General features: G+C 37.9%; 1 protein-coding gene across 3 annotated transcripts in view; it reads left to right on the plus strand.

Moving 5' to 3' along the window:
- Nucleotides 1-8,722, plus strand: part of Itprid1 (ITPR interacting domain containing 1) — a 90,360-nt gene extending 81,638 nt beyond the window's left edge. For all 3 annotated transcript variants that reach the window (XM_074065256.1, XM_074065255.1, XM_074065257.1), the window contains 3 exons: nucleotides 122-249; nucleotides 1,094-1,205; nucleotides 1,675-8,722. In XM_074065256.1, the coding sequence (XP_073921357.1) occupies nucleotides 122-249; nucleotides 1,094-1,205; nucleotides 1,675-1,989 (555 nt within the window). In that variant the 3' untranslated portion in view covers nucleotides 1,990-8,722. The remainder of the gene's footprint in view (nucleotides 1-121; nucleotides 250-1,093; nucleotides 1,206-1,674) is intronic.
- The last annotated feature ends 13,958 nt before the right edge of the window (nucleotides 8,723-22,680 follow it).

Genomic DNA, 22,680 nt, shown 5'->3' on the forward strand with positions numbered 1-22,680 from the left:
TACTCCCCACCCCATAATATTAGCATCTTTGCAAACATGTGACCCCAAATCAGAAGGCAGACCCCAAAAATTCCACAAATCAGAAAGAAGCGCCTTCTCAGTTCTTTCTGGTTGTTTTTAGTGCACACTGTATGAGATGGAAACAATGAGGACGGTCTGCCAGAGTTTCCGGGAGCATTTAGAGGAAATTGGACAATACCTTGGAGGACACCAGGCACTCTTTTCCAGGAACATGTCAGAGGAGGAAAGGTAATTGTCTAAGGTAGCTATAAAAGTAAGTATCAGCCCATAAACCTGAAGCAAGGAAAGGTAATCAGGGCAGGACAGGCCTGATGAGCACCTTGGAGCAGGGCAACTGAGAAATCAACGTGCTCTTTCCTTGCTTTCATGGTTTTATTTTTGCTAGCTTGGTGGGAACCAGTGAGAGTCATTCGCTAGATGGAAACTCATTCTTTCAGGCCAGGACTATTTGAGAAGGTCAGAAGAGAGCAGATTGCTAGCAGGATGTCAAATCAATGAGATTAGGGTTCATGCATGCAAATGCAAATGCTGAGGGTTATTACCGTTTTGAAAATCTGCATTATTTTCTCATGGATTGAAAATATGTCCCAAAAGTGGATGCATTGTTTATTGCCAGGGACTAGAGGGTGGGACCAGGGTTTAGCTGCAAAGGGTCAAGAAAGATTCTTATTGAGTAGGTAGCTGTGTTCTAGAGCTGGATGATGGTGATAGTTACACAAACTGATAAATTGAATCATTGATTGAGTCTTAAAATAGGTAAATATGACAAATGAACTATACCGCAATAGAATTTTTTTTAAGGCAGGCTGAGGATGTAGTTCAGTGGTAACACACTTGCTTAGCATGTACAAGGCCTGGGTTCAATCCCCAGCAGTGCAGAAAAGAAAAAGAGAGAAAAACGAGGAAAGCAACTATCCTAGTAATAGGTCTATGTCTGCAACTGAATCAAATAATGAAGGTGACATTCTTGTTTAAGAAATTTCAAAGACAAGACCTAGACTGTGAGATGACAGCAGAAGACTCTGCCTAGGCTGATTGTTAAATGTGTTTCTTTTCTGTCATTTACCTGCAGGGAAGAGGCCAAACAGCTCCAAATTTTACGTGAGGCCCTACGGCAGCAGGTGGCTGAGCTGGAGTTTCAGTTAGGAGACCGGGCTCGGCAAATCAGACAAGGAATCCTATTGGTATGGGGAAAATAGGGTGCAGGGTTTGACTCTATCCAGCCTACCATGGGGGGAGCATTAAATGAGAAACCTCATTGTGCAATGATTTCAAATTCTAGGGTTATGATCCACATGTACATTTTAGGTACAAAATAAGTACTTTGGTTTGCTTATCTCATTCAGAGCTAACTGATGGTGATTCGGGATTAGACCTCAGTTCCTCTAGCTGCCCTGTAAGCTTTCCCCTAGCCCATAAATAAGAAAGAAGTGGTATTGCCCATTTCCCAAGTGAGAACCAGAATCCCAGGCATGCTGAATCTTAGCTTTTGAACCAAGCTAAGCTAAATTGCTACAATAATCTGCTACTGACCCAAAGAGCCATTTCTAGAAAATTTGCATCTGATAAATGCCTTTCTCCCAAGCCAAAGGTAGCTGTTATATATAAATATGACATGTCATCCACTCTTTTCTGTCTTTGTTTTCCTCTCAGAAGCTAGAGCTTTTCACAGGAGAGCCAGAGGAACATCGTATTAATCTGCAACACTGTGACTGGACAGAAGGAAAAAATGGCCAAAAGTCACATGCTCAAACCCACCCTGCCATGGTCCCTGAGTCTGTCTTTCCTCCTGACAGTGACCAACAGGCTGTCTGCTCAGGAGAGACCCAGATGGCTGTCTTTGTTCCACCTTCCCTCATGACGGCAACCAGCACCAGGATCTCTCCCCAGTCACCAGCTTGGGCAGAGTCAAGTCCAGACCTTTCTTCAAGTTGTTCTGCTGGAGAGAAGGATGCAAATGTCCTCTAGACCATGGTGGGTTTGATGACCTCTGTGCAAAACGGAAGAGCCCAGAACAGCTGTAGCAAAGAAATCTAAATAGTCTGCAAGGAGATTACGTGTCCTAACAAACTCTTTGATCAGCTATTTTTTTTTCTATTCTACTCTATCATTAAACTTTGTGGAACTCAGAATATTGATCCTCATGGACTATTAGTATAATTTACCACATAGTATATATCTGACACGGGGTATGTGAAAGTGGCCAAATAATACATGGTTTCTGTCCTGCTAAAACCAAGAAACAGGTTTGGAGAAAATGACCAGATTTTATGAACAAGAACAGTGTGGGGAGTCTGATTCAGATCAGGGGTCAAGAAGGTCTGGCTGGGGACGTGACAACAGATGAGGGAAAGAAGATCCAGGTCTGAGGTAGCAGACTGGCCACAAGACCCAAGTGGGTTAACCAGGAGTGCCAATGAAGCACCTACTGTTTGCCAGAGACCCTGCTTGTTCTGGGGGCAGCTGTGAGACAGGCAGACAGAATGTCTCCTCATCAACAGTTGGATAAAGCCGGGTGTCAGTGGCTCACCCCTGTAATCCTAGCTAGTCAGGAGGATTGTGGTTCAAACCCAGCCTGGGCAAATAGTTTGCAAGACCCTATCTTGAAAAACTGTTCACAAAAACAGGGATGGTGGAGTAGCTCAATGTGTAGGCCCTAAGTTCAAGCACCAGTACTGCAAAAAATAAATAAATAAATAAAAGAGTTGGATGAAGAGTGAGAAAAAAAACCAACAAACAAATTTTTCAATGCTGGCAGTGTAGTAGAGAAGCCAGTGTGTGATATTGCAGAAAGAGGTACAGCAGGCAGGGAGTGTTCTGTGTTAGTTGGGCTGCTTGGGAAAGAACTTGCTAAGGTGGAGCTACTTCTGGAAGACCTGAATAGTGAGGAAGAGGAAGCCATGGGAAACTCTGGGAGCAAAAACAGGGAAAGCCGGAAGAATGGAAAGTTCACAGGTCATGTGGTTGAGTTCAGTGACTGAGGGGGTGGAGGAAGTGGAGGTCATGGAGGTCTGAGTAGTGAGCCTGACCCACCCTGGTCTAAAGGCCCATATTTTTCTCCCAAGTGTGTTGGAAAGCCATTGCAAGCTTTAGAAAGGGCAGTTATATGATGTAATCTAGTTTTAAAATCAACTGGGTACCTTAGGGAGAGGTCACCACTGGGGCTTCAGTGAGGCAGAACTCCCAGTTTAGGAGGCTGTCGCTGCTGTCCTTCAGGTGAGAAGCAAAAACTGTCAAGTTGTGGGAACTGAGAGGCTCCCAACCCAGTGAACATACACAAAGGTGTGCACAAAGGCCAAAATTGCTGTCGCTACAGCATGGGGAATAGATGAAGAATGGGAGTCAGAAAAGACATCATGGAAAAGGATGCCTTTAGGGAAGTTGTACAAGAGGATGGGCAAGCAGAGGTCACTCCCTAGCAAGGAACAGAAGATGATCTTCTTTTAAAACTGTCCACTACTAGGACCAAACTCATAGCCTCTTTTTACTCTTCATCCTCCTTGCCTTTGGAAGCTTCGTGACTTTAGCAGGGCTCTGCTTCCCCTGTGACCATCAACTGTTTCCTCCATTGACTTGAAGTTCCTCAGAATGTGTAAATCTCCATTCTCTCCTTAATTCTCTTCTTTTTCCTCTCCATGTACTCCCTTCCTCAATATACACATGCACTCCACAGGCATCTATGCCCCAGTCTCTAGCTGTCTATGGAATCCCACTCCAGAATTTTCTACTTACTTGTTACCCATACTCGGTTACTAGACCTTGTTCCTTTCTGTCCTTCACCATTACCTCAGAATTAGTCACCATGTCATTGCTGAGTTTTCTGCCACAGTGTGGTTTCCAGAAGTCCCTTCAGAACCAATTAACTGGTGAGCCCACAACACAGGTGTCTCCTACATCCCTCTAATTTCACTTTATCTGACCTGCACTGGCCTTTGCCAAACTTGTCTTCCTCAGGCACCACTTAGGTCATATCTCCCTGGCCCAGGGTGAGTACCCAGGAAATACTTTAGGATCTCCCAGGAAATTAGAAATAATAGCATCTCACTCCCCAGACCAATCTGCCACCAAAATTCCTTGGTGCCCTTGAATTATTATGTACCTCTCCTTATCTCCCATTGTCTCATTTCCCTATGCCACATCCTTCGTTTGGCTCCTACATCATGCCTCAACTTCCAGTCCCAAACTGGCTCTGGACATAATTTCACTAGTACTCATCAACTTACTTCCCTTTCTGAGCTTCTTAAATTCTTTATATGGTTCAGACCTTTAAATTCCTTTTTCCACTTTTCCACCAGACTTTGGGCTTGCTTGTGGTTTCTCTCTGCTTCTTTCCCATAACACCTATTGAATGAACAGGAAAAGCTCGCTCCACCCTCCCTAATCTAGAAGTCATCTACTTTACAGTCTCTTATCTTACTCTACCCTCATATGAGTCTTAAATGGTTCTCCTAAACCACCTCATAAGTTCCTGTTCCTCTTTGCTAATCTGCTTAAAGTACAGTTGATCTCCATATCCATAGGTTCTGCAACCATGGATTCAACCAGTCACAGATCAAATATATTCAGAAAAAATTGCTTCTGTACTGAACATGTACAGACTTTTTTCTTGCCATTATTCTGTAAACAATGCATCATAACAAGTATTTATACAGCATTTGCATTATATTAAGTAATCTAGAGATGATTTAAAGTATGCAGGAGGATATGTATAGGTTTCATGTAATACTACACCATTTGATAAAGAGGATGAGCATCCATGCAAGAATCTTGGAACCAATCCTCTGCTGATAGAGGCCAAACCCCATCCCTAGGTAATCTTTGATGATCTTTGGCTGAAGGGAACATTATTTTTTGGAACTTCTATATCACATTGCACCCTTAGTAGGATACCTATAACCTACTACCTTGCATTGCCATTATCTGTCATATCTTCTCAACTAAACTGTAAACTACTTAGGGAGGTGGCGCATCTTCTAACATGTATTTAAGACAGACTATCAAGATGAAAGTATAGTCCCCCTTCTTTACCACTTGTGATGTTGGACAAGTTCTCTCTTTAATCTGGCTTTTTTCTGTGTAAAATAAGGATAAAAAAACAATACAGAGTTGTTGGACAGAATAAATGCAGTAAATCAGGTACAGTGCTTAACTCCTGCCATCACATAGTAAGTGCTTAGAGTATAATGGCTATTACCATGAGTGTACAGTTCAAGAACTCAATAAATTCCAGATGTAATTATTATGCCTTCTGTTGAAAAGTTCTCTGTGAGCAAAGTATCTCACACACCAAGAAGGTACATACCAGGCAAATGCCTGCTGAGTGAGACAGGCATAAATTAGCAGTCTCAAGAGACAGTGAAAAATAATGATCTGACTACAGAAGAAGCACTATTTTAGGTTGTACTACAAACTAAGTTTGGATCTTAAAATGGAATTTGTTTATGGATGGTTATGACAATCAGGCAGTTGACTACATATGTGATAGAGGAAGCAAAGGAGACCCATTGCTTTCCAATAATGAATGGCATGTGGAATCCCCAAAGATCTCTAAATATTCGGTGGCATTCCCTGGTTTCTTTTTCTAACTCTCAACAACGAGCACAAAGGGGAACCAGGATGTACAAAGGCTGTTCCTCCCACTGAGAACTTTTGCTGTCTTTGATGCATAATGGACTGATTGCCAGCGCTGCTTTCAAATTCTTCCCCCAGTTCCCAGGCCTTTGTCTTAGACTGATTTCCATCACTTGCTTTCATGGTTGATATAATATATTTCTTATCGCCAGTTGGTTCTATTCTGAAGAACACTGGCTAGCACAATAAATGCCAACTGTAACTAATATGTTCCTTCTGTTGCCCCAGAGGAACAAATAAGAGGAAGAGCTAAGAGAGGAGAGAATGTACAAAGGTGCACACTGAGTCCTGAAATTTGCTATTATTAAGAAGCAACTGAGATCCAGCATTAAATTCAGGCCTTGGGCTTAAATCCAATTTCACTACTAATTATATATATTGAATAAACTAACTCTTTCGGCCTCAAGGTCATTGTCTATAAGTCAAAAGAGGTAATGCATAAAGTGCCAGTTAGGCCAAGCCTAGAAGATGATTAGGGCTCTGTAAATAGTATTATTTATGAGTAGCAGGATGGACAGTAGATGCAATTGATTGAGTATCGGCCTACAGGCAAGGTACTGAGTTAAGCGATTTATACGCCTGATTACTTACCTTCACAATAACCCTGCAAGGTAGGAATTCATGTGGGTGTGCACACATATGTGGGTTCAAAATCACTAACATTATCCAGGATCTGGAAACTAGTAAGGAATTGGGTTGGTGTGATTTTCTGACTTGTTAGACTAGTGGCTTGTTCTCGTGACTCTACACACGTTGGGGCTTATGTGAGCTGGGGCTCAACTCAACCAGAATAACCTTACTTCTGTTTCCATCACACAATTGCTCAGAAAAGTTTCAAAACCACTGTGTATAGCTAATCATATCTCACTCTTGCAGGCAGATAGGTTCCAAGTTGGTTTTATACAATGACATGGTTTTCACCACGTAGGAATCCTCTTGTACCTACTCTCTTAGCAACTCTTGGCCTACTGCCACCTGCCCAACAGCCAAAAGTAATGGCAAAAGTCCCTTTGCAGTCTCTAAAGGATTCATTGTGGATCTATTATTCTATCAACAAATTCCAAAGTTCTGTGTTCACTTTCTTCTCTTAAATGTTGATAGTGTTCAGGAGCTCCTCAGGACAATCTGAACCACATCTTTGAAAATAGAGAAGATCATTGCAATAGATATTTTCAGAAGATGAATAACAGAAAACCTTCATCTTGAGGTTGTAGTCATTTTATTTAAATGAAAAAGGAGTAGAAAGAAAGTCATATTACCTGATCACTTTCAAATTTAGAAATTGGCCAAGGAACGATTTGGCTTCTTCTTCATCAAAATATCAGGGACCTTCCCTGTATTAATTTTATTCCCTCCAGATTCCATTTCAGTATTCAAAGCCAAAAGCTTGAAATAGAGAGGACTGATTTGAGAAACAACACTTGGAATTCAAGTCACATATTTTCCTTGTTTCGTTATGCATGAGTGAAGAACCATGGAGAAAAAAAGATGAAACCTTGAAGGTTGTTTCAAACCACAGAATATACATAGACCATGTAGATTTCTATAAAGAATTCATTTTTTAGCCCACAGAAAAACATTCTCCATAAAGTGTCCTATTAGAGTTTGTTTATTTAACAGATATTCTTTTGTACATAAATTTTTGTCTGCAAAGCTGGAGCTTACTTTTTTTTTTCAAAAAGAAATAATTGCTGAAGCGGAGAAAGCAAAAGCAAAAAACTTCCTAATGGCATGAGAACTTTGTTGTAATTGGTGTATCTTTGTTGAGGAAGTAATCAGTTTCTACGGTATAACACAAATCAAATAAAACAGGACATTTGTGAAAAGGTAAAAGAATAAAAGTCATTTCTTTTTGTGGAGGAGAAACTTCATATGGAATGATGGTTTGCATATCTAATTTCCAGTTGTAATTTGAATAACAAATGGCATCCATAATTGCATGGATTATGCATTATTAAAAATTATGCCAAAATATCTTTCTTGAAAATTGGAGAATGTGAATAGAAGCTAACACATGCATGGAACATTCTGTACCCCAAACTCAGCCTAATATACCAATTTTAAAACATTAACAGATCAGAATGTTTGGTATGGGTAGTTTTCCCTCTTAATCTGTACCCAGTTAAGAAAGAACCCTTCACATCAAGAATGACAAGAACCAGACTGAGAATTTTACTTTTATTTCCAGGTACTTTGAGAGTTTAATGTCATCCAACACTAGTAATGGACTCTAACATTCAGTCAATTCGTTTCTTATTCAGTCACCAAAAAGATGGAAGTAAAAGAAATACCATCACCTGTTTCTCCATTCTTATTATATGTAATAATGGTTTGTTTGCTAATGATAATGTGTCATATTCATGAGACATCTATATTCTTTTTCCTTTTTAAAACTTAAAGTATTGGGACATATTTACAGGCTGTGTGCTTTGTAATATTAAAGAAATATGGTAGGTTATTCAGCATTTTCTCTCCCTAAAACCAGGTATTTATATACATCTATATTTCAAGTGATTTGTTCCTACTTTGGATTATCTATATTCTTCTTTAGACATCAGGCATTTGCAAAAACCTTGCTTTGTTAGCAATTTCTATGAAAAAAATGAAATTATTTCCTTCCATTTTGCATTACCCACTGGCATAGTTTTATTGAACTATCAAAAGGCACTAAATCTTGTAGACTTCATGTCACTTTGATGAGTGTATCAAGCTTGGAGGGTTTGGTTTCCTGCCCTGGTGGACAACACCATTCATCCCTGCCCAGTCTCCCTGCTTAGTCTGTCTGTTCACAGAGCTCCACATTCCACCAAACCCTCTGCTTCTTGTGTCCCATGGGGGCTCCAGAGCTGGTGCCAGATATGGACAAGGTTATTCATTTGGCACTTGGTGCACACTTTATTTTGTTTTAGAAAATAATTCTCTACTCTCCATCTAATCTGATATAATAGTTTATATGTTTACTTCTCTGAAAAGTCTTTATTTAAATAGTGATGTTTTTGAAATTTAGATTTCTTTTCTTATAGTTGAGAAGACTGCCTTCTGAAAAATTTATATTAGAAAAATACTTTGTGTAGCCTTTAGCAAATATTCAAGTCATGTAGAATTACAGAGAGAACTTCCAATTCTTATTCTTCTTGAAAGATTTTGTAACATCTGATAATAGTAATTTGTTCATAGTCACTTCTATAATTGCTTATTAAAATAAAGTGTTTTGTATAAAACAGTGTTTTAAGATTTCTAGTTTTTTATGATCAAGGTGAGGCATATTTAAATGTATATCTATGTAAAGCCATGCTCTGCTACATCATATAACATTCCCTTTTAAAAGGCACATCATGGAAATATTTCTTGAACTGTTGCTAAGAAAAGCTAACATATGCAGGAACAATTGATTTACTTATTGTGAAAATTGTATCCCTCCTCAACATCTTTGTCTATTTTGGTTTGGCTAAGGGTATGAGAGAATTTTTTGAAGCCCTTCTTTAGTCACTGTGTATAGAAGAACAAAGTTCTTTGAACAATTATTATCTCTAACTTTATCTTCTTCCCAACCCTATTTTCCCATTCTTATAATTCCTTGATCTTTTCATGTTATGGTTTCTTTCTTTTTTCAGTAAACCTACTTCACATCTCATGGATAGTGTATTACATAAGCCAATCAACAAACATACATATATATTTTTAAATAAGAAAATGTGTATCTGGGGTAAAATAACCAGCAAGAATAGCAATCAATCAAGCAATAAATGCAGATTATGTCCCAAGTATAAACAAAACATGTAGAAATACTGTTGATGATATAAAGAAATCCGATGAAATTCCTGATTGCAAGGTACTAAGTTTCATTGAAGAGAGTCAACATAAGTTCAAGAAAAATGATGCTAATAAAAGTCACAAATAAAAGTTCTGTACAGTGAGAGAGGGATGCAATTGTCAAATAGGACTAAACCAATTCTCCACATTCTGAATCACATATATGAGCTCAGTAGCCTGGTAGCTCTTTTGAGCATCAAATAAGCCAATATATATATATATATATATATATATGTATATATATATATATAACATATTATATAACACTGTCAATCAGGTGTTTCTTCCTAGGACACTTTATATCATTACTTCCAGGATATAATGAGGAAACTGCTAAGACATTGCAGAGTTGTTGACTGCTATCTCCTCCTGTTGATTCATTTAAGAATCATAGACTGTATTGGGAGAGATAGTCTTTAGAAGATAACTTAAGGATTTGGGAGTATTGTTGTTTCTGTTGTATTTTTTAAGTAAAAATCAGAACATTAGAAAACAAAGGATGAAAAATGGCTACTTTGTTGTTAATGCTTTCTTTTTTTAATTATTGTGCTGGGGATACATTGTGGCATTTACAAAAGTTCTTACAATATGTCATACTTGAATTTAGCACCTCCATCACTCTCTTTCATCCCCCCTTCCCCTATTCTTGGAATAGTTTCAACATGTCTCATTTTTCCATTTACATACATGTGCACACAGTATTTGCACCATATTCACCCTCCTACACCCTTTCCCCACATCCTCTCCCCTTCCCACTGGTACCAACTCCCCAGACATGACCTGTTCTGCCCATTTTTGTTTGTTTAAGATAGCTACACAGGGAGTTTCCTTGTGACATTTCCATGTATATATATAATACATTATATAGATGTATTATAATCTGAATTGGTATATCTCCTCTATTTTTCTTCTTTCTACCTTAGTCCCCTTCTTATGGTGATTTCAACGCAGATGTTAAAATTCTATGTTAATTCTTGTATGGAGAGTACATCAACCTTCTTAACTTCCTTCTTTTACTCTCTGTCACTCATATGTGACCTCCCTTAGTGTGACCTGTTTGTCATAATATATTACTGTATTTGTATTGGGTCTGTATCCCACAGATGAGAGAGAACATGTGGCTTTTGGCCTTCTGAGCCTGGCTAACTTCACTTAAGATGATGTTCTCCAGTTCCATCCATTTACCTACAAATGACAAAACTTCATTTTTTTTGTGTGTGGGTTAATTATATGATAGTGGAAAGCCAACAAGAAGTGGAAGACATTGTCTTAACATCCAGAAATGATGTCTTTTGCTAATTATAATGGATCACAGCATAATTTCTTTGAGTTTATACTGTTTGAAGTTTACTGAACTTCTTGCATCTATAAATACGTGATCTTTTCTAAATTTAGGAAATTATCAGCCATTACTTCTTCAAATATATTTATGCATCAATTTATTTCTCCTTTTCTTCTAGGACTATAATATTACTAATATAAGAACTTGTCATATTGTCTCATAAGTGCTATTCATATTTTATTAAATTTTTTTCTCCTCTCTGTTTTGCATATTGGATACTTTTTATTGGCCTGTTTTCAAGCTCATTAACTTTTTTCTCATCTTTCTGTTTTGAAGTTCTTAAGAACACTTTTTATTTCTGGTATTTTATTTACAGTTTTAAATTTTTCATGTGGTTCTTTGGTGTACCTTCTATCACTTTGCTGAAAATGTCTATCTTTCAAGAATATTCAGTTTTACTTCATGGATCATCATTGTAAGATGTGATTTTAAGGCTTTCTGATAATTCTCATAGCTGGGTCATCTTGAAGTGCGCAATTGTTGGTCATGTTTTCCCTTGATATTTGTTAAGATTTACCTGCTTTTTCCTATGTTGAGTAATTTTTGGGTTCTATTCAAAAGTTTCTGGAGATTGTTGATGTTTGTTTGCTTGCTTGCTTGCTTCAGTAGACAATCGACCCAGTTAGCTTCAGCCTCTAGTTCTGACCCATCTGCAGATTGTGGTCCTCAAGACAACTTAGTTTTCCTCGCCTTTCTGTACTATGTATCTTATAGTGTTAACATAGAATCCAGGGGTCAGTCTGGGATCTGAGTGGTTGCCGGCACTGTAGTTCAATTTTCAAAACCTTGTTTTGTTACTTCTGATTGATACCAAGCATACATGGCTTGGGGATAAGCCCAAGACTTTACACACAAATTTAAAGAACCCTTTCTCTAGGTGCCTACTGTCTATGAATCCTTTCCACCTATATGCTCCTGTGGACTCCTATGGACTTTTTTTCCTGGCTCTGGCTAGAAAACTATGGTTTTATCTTCCACTGCATTGTCATAAACCTCCTGCATCTGGGTCCACCTCAAGGCAAAGTGGCAAAAGCAAAGAGCTTGGGTCTGCTGTTATGGTTGTCATACCCAACTCTCCCTCCACTGCTGCAGCCATTACCACTGCATGGGAACGCCACAACTGCTGGGACATGCAGCGGTATGTCCCACATACCACTTTTTGTGTAAGACACAAAAAGTTTCTGTTTCTCAGGGGCTTTCTTCCAAAACACAGGTGGGGTTTTTGTTTGTTTGGATGATTGCTTCTTATAGCTTGTTCAGTCACACCTGTTGCATAGTTTCAAATTTCAGGCTCACCAGAAATGTAGAAGGGAAAAAAAATGCAGATCTCATTTCTATAGGTGTTTTTCTTTCATGTTATTCTCCTCTTCCCATCAAACTCCTATTAATCACTTTCAGAATCCTCAGATAGTTGCTTCACATAGTTTAGGGCTACTAGTGCTCATCAATTCACTACTCCTAACCAGAATTGAAATCTACCAAAATAATTGTTTCAGATAGTCTATTAGAGTGAAAAAATTAACACTTGCTTACCATGTGCTAAATACTGTGATAAACCTTGTGTATGCATTGTTTATACATCAAAACTAACATTTGAAGTATTATCATTATCCCCATTTTAAAGATGGGAAAACAGAGGCTTACAGGGATTAAGTGAAATATGCAATGTCACACAACTGGACATGGTTGGCCCAGAGCCCACCTCCTAATCACTCTGCAATGTAACCATGGCTAGCCCAGCTAGAGCTGGGCTGGAGCTGCAGACATTCCTATTATGGGTAAGGCTCAGGCAGTAGCTTTCTCTGAAATCCATGTTTTTCGAGCTTTCAGCACTGATTAGGTCAGGTTGAAAGATGTAGTTATGCATGGGGCAAGTTGAGATTTAATATTGCTTTGTGTTAGTTATTGGGCAGGTGTTTGTTTAAAGGAAGTGGAAACAGGTGTGTGCACCTTGATTCAATTACATGATGGAGGGGGTGCAGTGATCCACGGCCATTTTCAAGGAGAGATGCTGATTGTGCTAATTAATCATTTATCTGTCAGAACATAATAGAACATAATAGAAAATGATGTTCCAGTTGCCATAGGTGTGGAACAGAGACTCATGTGCCTGCTCTCCCAGCAAGAAGATGCAACTGTTTGTGATGACAGGAATTAAGATGCAGAACCTGACTCCTCCCACATTGCCATATCTGAGATGGCTTGAAGTAAAGGTATTTTATAAACTCTTGCCAACACCATGGGACCTCAACCAACAGGAACTGCTTCTCGAAGGAACCTTTCCCTTCAAAGAGATTAACTGAGTCTTTTTAGATCATGAGGGTATCCTTGAGATAGGGCTGGAAGGGACATTTTCTATTCTGTATCTTGGAACACTCAATCTACATTGCCTGACCAGACATTTATGCTCACAATGGGGGTATTATAGTAATATTCAATTCATTCTTTCATTTATCTGCTTGGCACTCAATAAGCCATACTGGCCTTTTAAGAACATAAATTGTGTACATTGATTTCTTGCTTAAGAATCTCCAATGAATTTTGAGTACATTTCTGACTAGATGTCAACTTCTTACCAAGATCTTATTAGTCCTAAACTACATTTTCATTAGGTAAAAAGAATAGCAAATCATGATAAAGTGGGGCTTATCCTGATAAAGACAGATCGTTAACCATTTGAAGACAAATTAGTACAATTGATCATATTAATAGATTAAAGGAAAAACACATATAATCATTTTAACAGGTCAAAAAAGCATTTGATGAACTCTACATCTTTTCATGATAAAATCTTTACATAGTAGGAGTTAAAGGGAACTTTCATAAAAATGATAAAGAACCTCTTCAAAAATCTACAAATAAGATCATTATTAATGGTTAATGGCTTGATGGTTGATCCCTAAGAGCAGAATCAAGGCAGAAATGTCCACTCTCATGACTCTTATTCAGTATTTTACTGGGCATACTTCACAGTGCAAAAAAGCAAGAAAAGTGAATGTCAGGCATACATACTGTATAGAGATAGAATCTTCTGTTTGCAGATGACATTGTTATCTACATAGACAATCCCAAAAAACCTACAAAGACCTACTGGAGCCATGAATTGATCAAGAATGTGAAATACTGGATCAATGTATAAAAACTGTATTTCTACGTACAAACAGAAAATAGTTGAAAAAGTTAAAGTTCAATGTAAATTATAGCAAAACTCTTATATATAAATTTAAGAAAATATCTGAAAGATTTTTTTTTACCAAAAATCATAAAAATTAATGATAAAGTTCAGGTATGTGTTTCACACCTATGATCCCAGCTACTGGGAAGGTGGAGAACATGAGGATCATGGTTCAAGACCGGCCCAAGGGAAACCATTAGCAAGACCACCACCTTAACTAATAGCTAGGCAAAGAGAAGGGGTAAGAAGGGTGCTTATGCCAGTCATTTCAAGATACACAAGAAGCAAAAATAGGATGATCACAGTCCAAGCATGTCTGCATATATATGGGAGACCCCATCCCAGAAATAAAGCTAAAAAGGACTAGAGGTGTGGTCAAGTAGTAGAGCCCTTGCCTAGCAAGCTCAAGGGCCTGAGTTTAACCCCAAGTACCACCAAAGAAATAAAAAATAAAATTTGATGGTGGAAACCAAGAAAGACCTAAATAAAAGGTGAGAGATACCATATTTATGGATTGGAAGATTCATTGTCAAGATGTCAATATGCCCCAATTTGACCTACTGATTCAATTCAACTATCTCAGCAAAGTTTCAGAGGAAATTGACAATAATATTCTTAAATTTACACGGGAAAGCTAGAATAGGCCAAACAATTTTGAGAAAAAAATAATACAGTCTGGGGATTCACACTTCCTGATTTCAGGACTTTTTACAAAGCTATAATAATTCAGACAGCATGGTTTTGCAAAAACAAGCAAATAGATTATTGTGATATAAAAGAGTCAAGAAACAGACTTATATATTTAGTCAATCCTCATTATTAATAGATTCTGTACTTGCAAATCTGATTTCCTGGGGGCGTTTTCTTAAGAACTTGTCCTTACCTGAGTCATTGGTCAAAAAAATGTATGACTAAATGTCCAGTGTCCCAGGAGAAGCTGGACTAGTTCTGACAAACTAGTCTTGTAGAACTTCCTATATGGCAAAATGTAGAAGTATTAGCAGGAAAGAGGACACATGTAGAGTGCTACAGCAGAAATTGGCATGACAGAGGCTTGACTGTGAGTTGTAGGACTCTAGGTATGAGCACCAAGGTTGCAATAGACTCCCTGCATTGAATAAACAGAAAAGGAAGGACCCCTGCTATAGTGACAGAAAGGACATGAGCAAAGGCATCGAGTGCAGGTATATGCATTATGGCCATGAATACAGGAACAGAGGCCCAAGGTGGACGCTGGTTACAGGAACAATCTCAGGTACCAGAAGATGGGGACGCCATGTGGCCATAGTTGAATTCCCTTTTCTTGTAGTAACATGACTAGAATCAGGCAAGAATCTATGGTGTCAGATAATCATTGGGAAGGAATCATTAGCCCTAGTTTAGAAAATTAATAGGATTCAATTCCAAGATTATAGCAAAGGCACAATCTCTGTCCTGAATTTCCAGGGATTTCTCCCAACTTTGCTTTGATAACTATATTGTAATTATAATCATAACATATGTTGCTTTGCTAATTTGGATGACTGATTTATTCAGTAAAGAGTTATCGAGTGTTTATTCTATGCCAGGCACTGTTGTAGGGTCTCAAATACACAATACGATATAGATAAAGTCTTGCTTTCACATAGCTTACATTCTGGTGGTGCAGGGCAGGGTACAAATAGGCAATACACAAGTAAACAAACATATAAAAACAATGACATTTCAAATAATAATAATTGTTTTATATAATCAATTAGTTAGACAATCTGAGTGAATTTGGGGGTTATATTGCAATGTGGCAGGCAGCACTATCATTGGGATATAGACCAGAACAATGAATTAAAGTCAATCACATATTAACAAATGTTGTAGAGAAACTTCAATGCCCTTTTGTTGTTGGTGAAAATGTAAAATGGTTATAGCCACATTAGAAAATAATTTTCAGTTGCTCAAAAACTGAGTATAGAGCTCTCATTTGATCTGCCAATTCTATTCCTGTCTACTCAAGAAAATAAAAATGTATGGCCATGCAAGGACTTTGACATGACTAGTCACAGAAATACTGTTCATAATTACCAAAAAGTAGAAATAACACAGGTCTCCATCAAACAATGAATGGATAAATAAGACATGGTATGTCCATATGAAGGCGTATTCAGAAATCAAAAGGAACAAAATACTAATCCCTACTATAACATAAATAAATTTCAAAAACATCAGACTACTGAGTGAAAGAAGACAGACACAAAAAGCATATATTTTATGATCCCATTCATATAAAATGTTCAAGATAGTCAAATCTTCAGACACAGAAAATATCTCAGCAGTTGTCCAGGGCTGGAGAATGGTGTGGAGGGAATGGGAGTGATTGCTATGGAGACAAGTTTTCCTTTGGAGATGATGAAAATAATATGAAATTGGATTATGGAGATAGTTGCACAATTCTGTAAATATACTAAAAGCTATTAAATTGTTTACTTGTATATTAATTATATCTCAGTAAAGCATTAAAAAATACCAAGGCAGCCATGCAAATATCTGAGGCAGGGTATTTCCAGAGAGGAAAGAGCAAGGACAAGCACCTGGGCTAGAAATGAAATTTCCCTATTTATGGACCAGAAAGGAAATCAGCAAAGATGGGGCCATTGAAAGAAGTAAGTAGGAGCCACAGCAGATAAGATCTATGTGTTAGCCATCTTTCTGTCATCATGACAAAAACATGAGATAAACAACTTAAAAGAAGGAAAAGGTTTATTTTGGCTCATGGTTTCAGAGGTTTCAGTTCATAGTTGCTTGACCCTGTTGTTTTTGGGCCTGTGATGGGGCAGTATATCATGACAAAAGCATGGAGTAGAGGAAAAATGTTCACCTCATGGCAGCCAGAAAGCAAAAAGAGAAAGGAAGGGGCTGGAGTCTGATGTCCTCTTCAAGGACATGCCTCCCAGTGACCTACCTTCCTCCCAATAGACCCACCCCTTAAAGGATTCACCATCTCCCAGTAGTACCACAGGCTGGCAACCAAGCCTCTGATACCTGACCTTTATGGAATATTCAGGATCCAAATGATAGCAGTCTATCAAGACATTGTAGGTAATTTGGATTTGATTTCAAAGGTAATGAGAAGCCATTAGAGGGTTTGAAGTAGGATACTGACACAATGTCCTGTATTTTGAGATCAGTTTGGCTTCTTTGTGGATAATTGACTGAGGGGGCATGAATTACTCCAACTTTTGTAGTAGTATGGACAAACTCAGAAATGTAGGTTTCTTTTTGACTTGGTTTTTAGATTTTTAAATCCCATTTCCTTACCTGAGGCTTGAACTCAGGGCTTCCAACATCATGACTACAGAGTGGTAGGCAGACACTCTACCACTTGAGCCATTCCACCAGGCCTGTAGTTTTCTTTCTTTTCCTTTTCTCACCTTTCTTTTCCTCTTCTCTCTTTTCTTTTTTTCCTATTCTGTTCTTTTTCCTTTCCTTTTTTCTTTTCTGTCAACTCTCTTTTTTAATTAAAAAAAAAAGCAAGGTCACTTTCTGTTTATCGGGACAGTTCTCATGAGTACTGTCAGTACTGCCAAAATATTTGACCTGTTTACCTTCATTAGTCACGAAAGAATTGTCTGTTAATGATGAAAAGTTTGAGCAACTCCTATGTAAATAGTATTTATAAAGGGAACTATTATCCAAATGTAGTATTTAAATTCTTTTTTTCACTCCAAAACCAAATGATTTTCCAACATCACGACTACTGTCTTCAATGCTTTATTTGGAAAGAGAACAATAGGGTATCTGTAGGAAAACAATTTTTATCAGACTCCTCATATTGCTAAGGGGCTATTTCCGTTGTGCAAACTAAAGTGGGTGGAAAGAATGGGCAGGCTTTGTTAGACCATTACTCATGTAATGAGATTTGAGTCTGCCATTCAACATGATTTTCAATGGGCACTTTCCTCAGGGCTAAATTGCTGCCTACAGACATTTTGATTATCAAATGCAATTTAGAAATGAAAGAAGACAAAACACCCCTTATTTTCTCTCATCTCCGGTCTTTTGAGTTTTTCAGTTTATCTGACAGAAGAGGTTTGCACAGCAGGCAAATGTGCTCAAACTTGAAATGTTCTATTCTCATCTGGGACTTCTCCCCCCATCCCATGACAGGTATCTAGGTAGTTCTCTACATGGCCCAGGTATTTCTATGTCAGAAGCCTGTCAACCTTGAAGGTACAAGGGATTTGACACCTGTTCTCTCAGCCAGTCTCAAATATTTGTACACCACATACCCACCTCTCCATAAGATTGACCATACCCACCCGCTTGTTACACATTCTGCTCAGCAATCTCAGTTTGCTCCTGCTCAGTGCCTTTTTTCCAGGTTCTCTTCCAGCAGATCCTGGACTGAAACCATGAACTACTGAAAAAAAAAAAAAGATTTCCTTCTTTTACATTGTTTCTTTCAAGTATTTGTCACAGATGAAAATCTAACACAGAAAATTGGTACTAGTAAATTGGGTTGTTGCTATGACTACCTGAAAACGTAATCCAGAAGCCTTTGGAACTGGTTTCTGGGAAGAATTTGGAAAAGTTTGGAGATATGAGCCAGAGAAGACCTTGAATGCTATAAGCAGAGTTTAACTGGTGATTCTCAGGGGAGCTCAGAAGAACAGAATGATGATACAAATGCAGACAATAGACTGTGCTCATGAGGTTTCAGATGGAAATTGGACTAAAGATCATTCATGTTATAGTCCAGCAAGAATGTGTCTACGTTTTGTCAGTGCCCTGAGACTGGGAAAATGACAGACTAATTAATCTGGAATAGGAAACATTAAGACAGGACAGCATTCAGGCTGTGGTATGTGCTTTGTTGGCTACTTTTACCCAGATTTACAATGAGAATTGGGAGTAAAAATCAGCATGCAATGATTTGAAAAATGTGCAGTTCGGCCAGAAAAGGAGTTCATTGAAAGCTCTGGAAAAGGAAGTTGTGGTTATAAACGAGGTAAGTACCATTAAAATAAAGCTGGATACTTTGTGCCAGGAAAATAGAAAAGATGCCTTGAGGATACCTGGGAAAGTATTTCCCTATATTCAGCTGAGGGCTCAGCTACAGCTCAAGCTAATGACTGACCTTGGTATCATCTACATGATACTGGTTGAGCAGTCATGCAGAATGAAAGAATTATGGGGTGATGAAGATTTCCATAACAAAGACAATGGCAAGGTCATAATTCCATGATATAATTATCTTGCATGTAACCAAAAATAGCCGAGTCTTGCTTTTTTAATCCAACTCACTATTCTATGTCTTTTGAGTGGAAGATTGAAATCATTAGCATTCTGCATAAATATTAAAAGGTATGTAGTAATTCTGTTCCTTTTGTTGCTTTTTTATTACTTGATTTTTTTTTAACTCTTCATTTGCTTATCTACTTGTCTGGTGAAATTTATTTTTCCTATGTATTCATGGTTACATTTATTTTTCTCTTCTGTGTGCAAGATTTCTTTGAGTATCTTTTGCAGTGCTGGTTTAGTGGTCATAAATTGCATTAGTTTTTGTTTACCATGGAAGGTTTTATTTCACTTTCAGTTAGGAATGATGGCTTTGCTGGGCAGAGTAATTTAGATTGGCAGTGATGTTCTTTCAGAGCTTAAAATACATCATTCCATGCCTTCCTTCCTTTTAAAATTTCTGTTGAGAAACCTGCTGTTATTCTGATGGATTTGCCTTTGTAGTTGTTTTGGCACTTCTTCCTTTCAGCTTTCAATATTCTTTCTTTGTTCTCTATACTTAATGTTTTACATGTAATATTCTGTAGAGGGCTTCTACATTGGTCTTGTCTGTTTGGAGTCCTAAAGGCCTCCTCTACCTAGGTAGGCATCTTTTTCTCAAGATTTGGGAAATTTTCTGCTATTTTTTTTGTTGAATATGTTTCCTTTGACTTTATTTTGCACTTCTTCTCCTTTTTGTCAATGCCCATAATTCATAGGTTTGGGCTTAAGAGTTGCAGAATTCTTGCATATTCCATAAGTGTTTCTTTATTTTTTCTTTATCTTCATACTATTTTTCTATTACATCTACTTTATTGTTGAGCCTCAATATTCTGTTTCATTTGATTCAGTCTTCTGGAGAGGCTTTCAACTTAATTTTTTATTTGATTTAAGGAGCTTTTCATTTTCAGAGCTTTGATTTTTTTTTTCAAAATTTCTATATCGCTATTGAATTGCTCCTTTCATATCTTGCATTGTCTCCCTTAATTAATTTAGGTGTTTATTGTATCCTCCTTGAGTTCATCCAGTTGTTTGTTTGTATTCTCTTTGAATACATTTAGCTGTTTCTTTGTATTCTCTTTGATTTTGTTGAGTTTATACATGTCTTCTTTCATCTCATTAATCTTTCTTATCATCATTGTATTGAGCTTAAACTTAGAGATTTCATTCCCTTCACTGTTCATCACATTCTTTCTTATGTGATTGTTGACCTTTTGAGGTATCATATTCCCTTCCTTTTCATATTTTGTGTGCATCTACTTTGAGATTTACTCATCTGTAGTTCATTCATTGGTTGGGAGTTTTAATTACCTAAAGCCTCTTCTTGATTTATTTTCTATGTTCTAGCAGAACAGGGTAATGGCAGAGTTGATGTGCCATTTCTCACCATGATGTGGAACTACAACTCAGCAATAAATAATAAATTCACAAATTCAATACCAAATCAGATATTTATATGAAGTAAATATCATTGTCAACATTATCTACACAGCCAATCACAATATTTATTAAGGAGACTTATATGGCACAACACAGGGTTAGAAAAATAAAACTTATTTGCACTGGAGTTAAAAATTAAGTGGTAAAAATAAAGGAGTAAAGGAAGAGATAAAGAAGAAGGAAGATGGGGAGAAGGGGCATGAAGTGTGATTGCAGCAGGTAAACAAAATACTAGAGTGTAGGAATATAGTTTAAGAAGCATGCTATTATCAGGAGTTGCAAAGGAATAGAAAGATACAGAATAATAAATAAAGGAGGTATAATAAATCACCAGTAGTATATTTTGTAAGCAAGAGAAAGGAATGGTGAAAAGAAAAAGTAAAGAGAAAAAATGACAATATATAAAAGATATAAACAAATTGAACATTTTAATAATTTTATTAGCATATAATAGTTGCACAGGAGATATACTGTGTATTTGTGTATGTGCTTACACTATATCTTAATTAGATTTACACCCTCCATTGTTCTCCCTCTTCCTTCCTCCCCCCATTCAAACAATTGCAAAAGGTTTTATTCTTTTATTTTCATATATGGATACAAAAATGCATCAGTCATACATACACTCCTTTCTTTGTGCCCTCCCACCTCCCACTGGTAACCACTCCCAGAAAAGACCTAATTTTTCCTCCTATCCTTCATTTTCTTAAGTGTGCATTGATTGTCCAAGGGGGGTTCACTTTGGTACTTCAGGCCTATATATGTCATGCTTTAATCAAATTAATCCCTTCCCCCCATCACTTACTCATTCTGTATCACCATGCTCCCCTAGTTTTCAGTAGCTTACCATATAGTACATTATATTATATTCATATATAAATGGGTTGTTTCAATATTTTTCACTCTCTAACATTTTCTTTACCTCTCCTGCCTTCCATTGTCCCCTCAGTCCCCTCAGCAGACAGACTCACTAACACAATCTCTCTCTCTCTCTCCCTCTAATCATATCTGTTTATACATACCCATTTAATTTATAGGTCTAGTTTCCACAACTGAAGGAAAGCATGTGACCTTTGATTTTTTGAGCCCAACTTACTTCACTTAACATTAAGTTCTCCTATTCCATCCCTTTACTGCAAACAACATAATTTCATTCTTCTTTACCACTGAATAAAACTCCATTTTGAATATATATTATATAAATTAAACAGCTTTAAAAGTCAGTATTTCTTCCTATCGAGGAGACAAGTGTTTGTCTGCTGGGCAGTACAACGAATGCTCTTCTCCAGTCTCTGGTCTTCAGCTTTCTGTCTGCAGATCTTCTGTTGTATTTGCACATGTATCCCTCAGGGTCCTGGATTAACAAGGTATAGTTTGAGAGGAACCACAGACAACTGCTGGGGTGAGGTGGAGCGGGTCCTGTGGAGTGGTAGCAATTTATAGGTGTTCAGTTGGGTGGTTCCAAGCATGCTTGGAGGTAGCAGTTGGGGGTAGGTGGTGGGGTCCCAGAGCACAACTCTCCTGGAGTCAGAAAGCACTCCGCTAATCTCAGAACTCATGATTTTCCCTGCTTGAGGAGTCCAATGACTGTTTTGTCTTGACCTTGATCAGCTTTTGTCCTCCTTTTCCATATAGACTTCCAGTTTAATGTTTCATTTGGAGAGTTTGAGGTGAATAGCTTCTGTCGCTTGTGTGTATGCATACACTGCTGGGTTGGGTGGTGGGTTAAGAGCTCAAGCCAGGTGGCCAGCGTACTTCCATGCCCTTCCTTGTCATGGGATAGAGACCTGGATGCTGTGATCTAGCCAGCCAGCCTGCTTGCTTCTGTATCCTTCCTTTGGCTAGAGAACCTGGCACCATGTGGCTTCACATCTCCCTCACTGGTCAGGGTCACATGTAGGGGCCTTTAACCAGCTTGTATTGCCAAAAGTTCTCTTGGGAGGCAGATGTATTTGTGTCTATGTACTAGTTTGTACCCACTGACTTGTTTACATGCTGGCTATTTTGC

The sequence above is a fragment of the Castor canadensis genome, chromosome 2 (assembly GCF_047511655.1).
Source record: "Castor canadensis chromosome 2, mCasCan1.hap1v2, whole genome shotgun sequence".
Taxonomy (NCBI): Eukaryota; Metazoa; Chordata; class Mammalia; order Rodentia; family Castoridae; genus Castor; species Castor canadensis.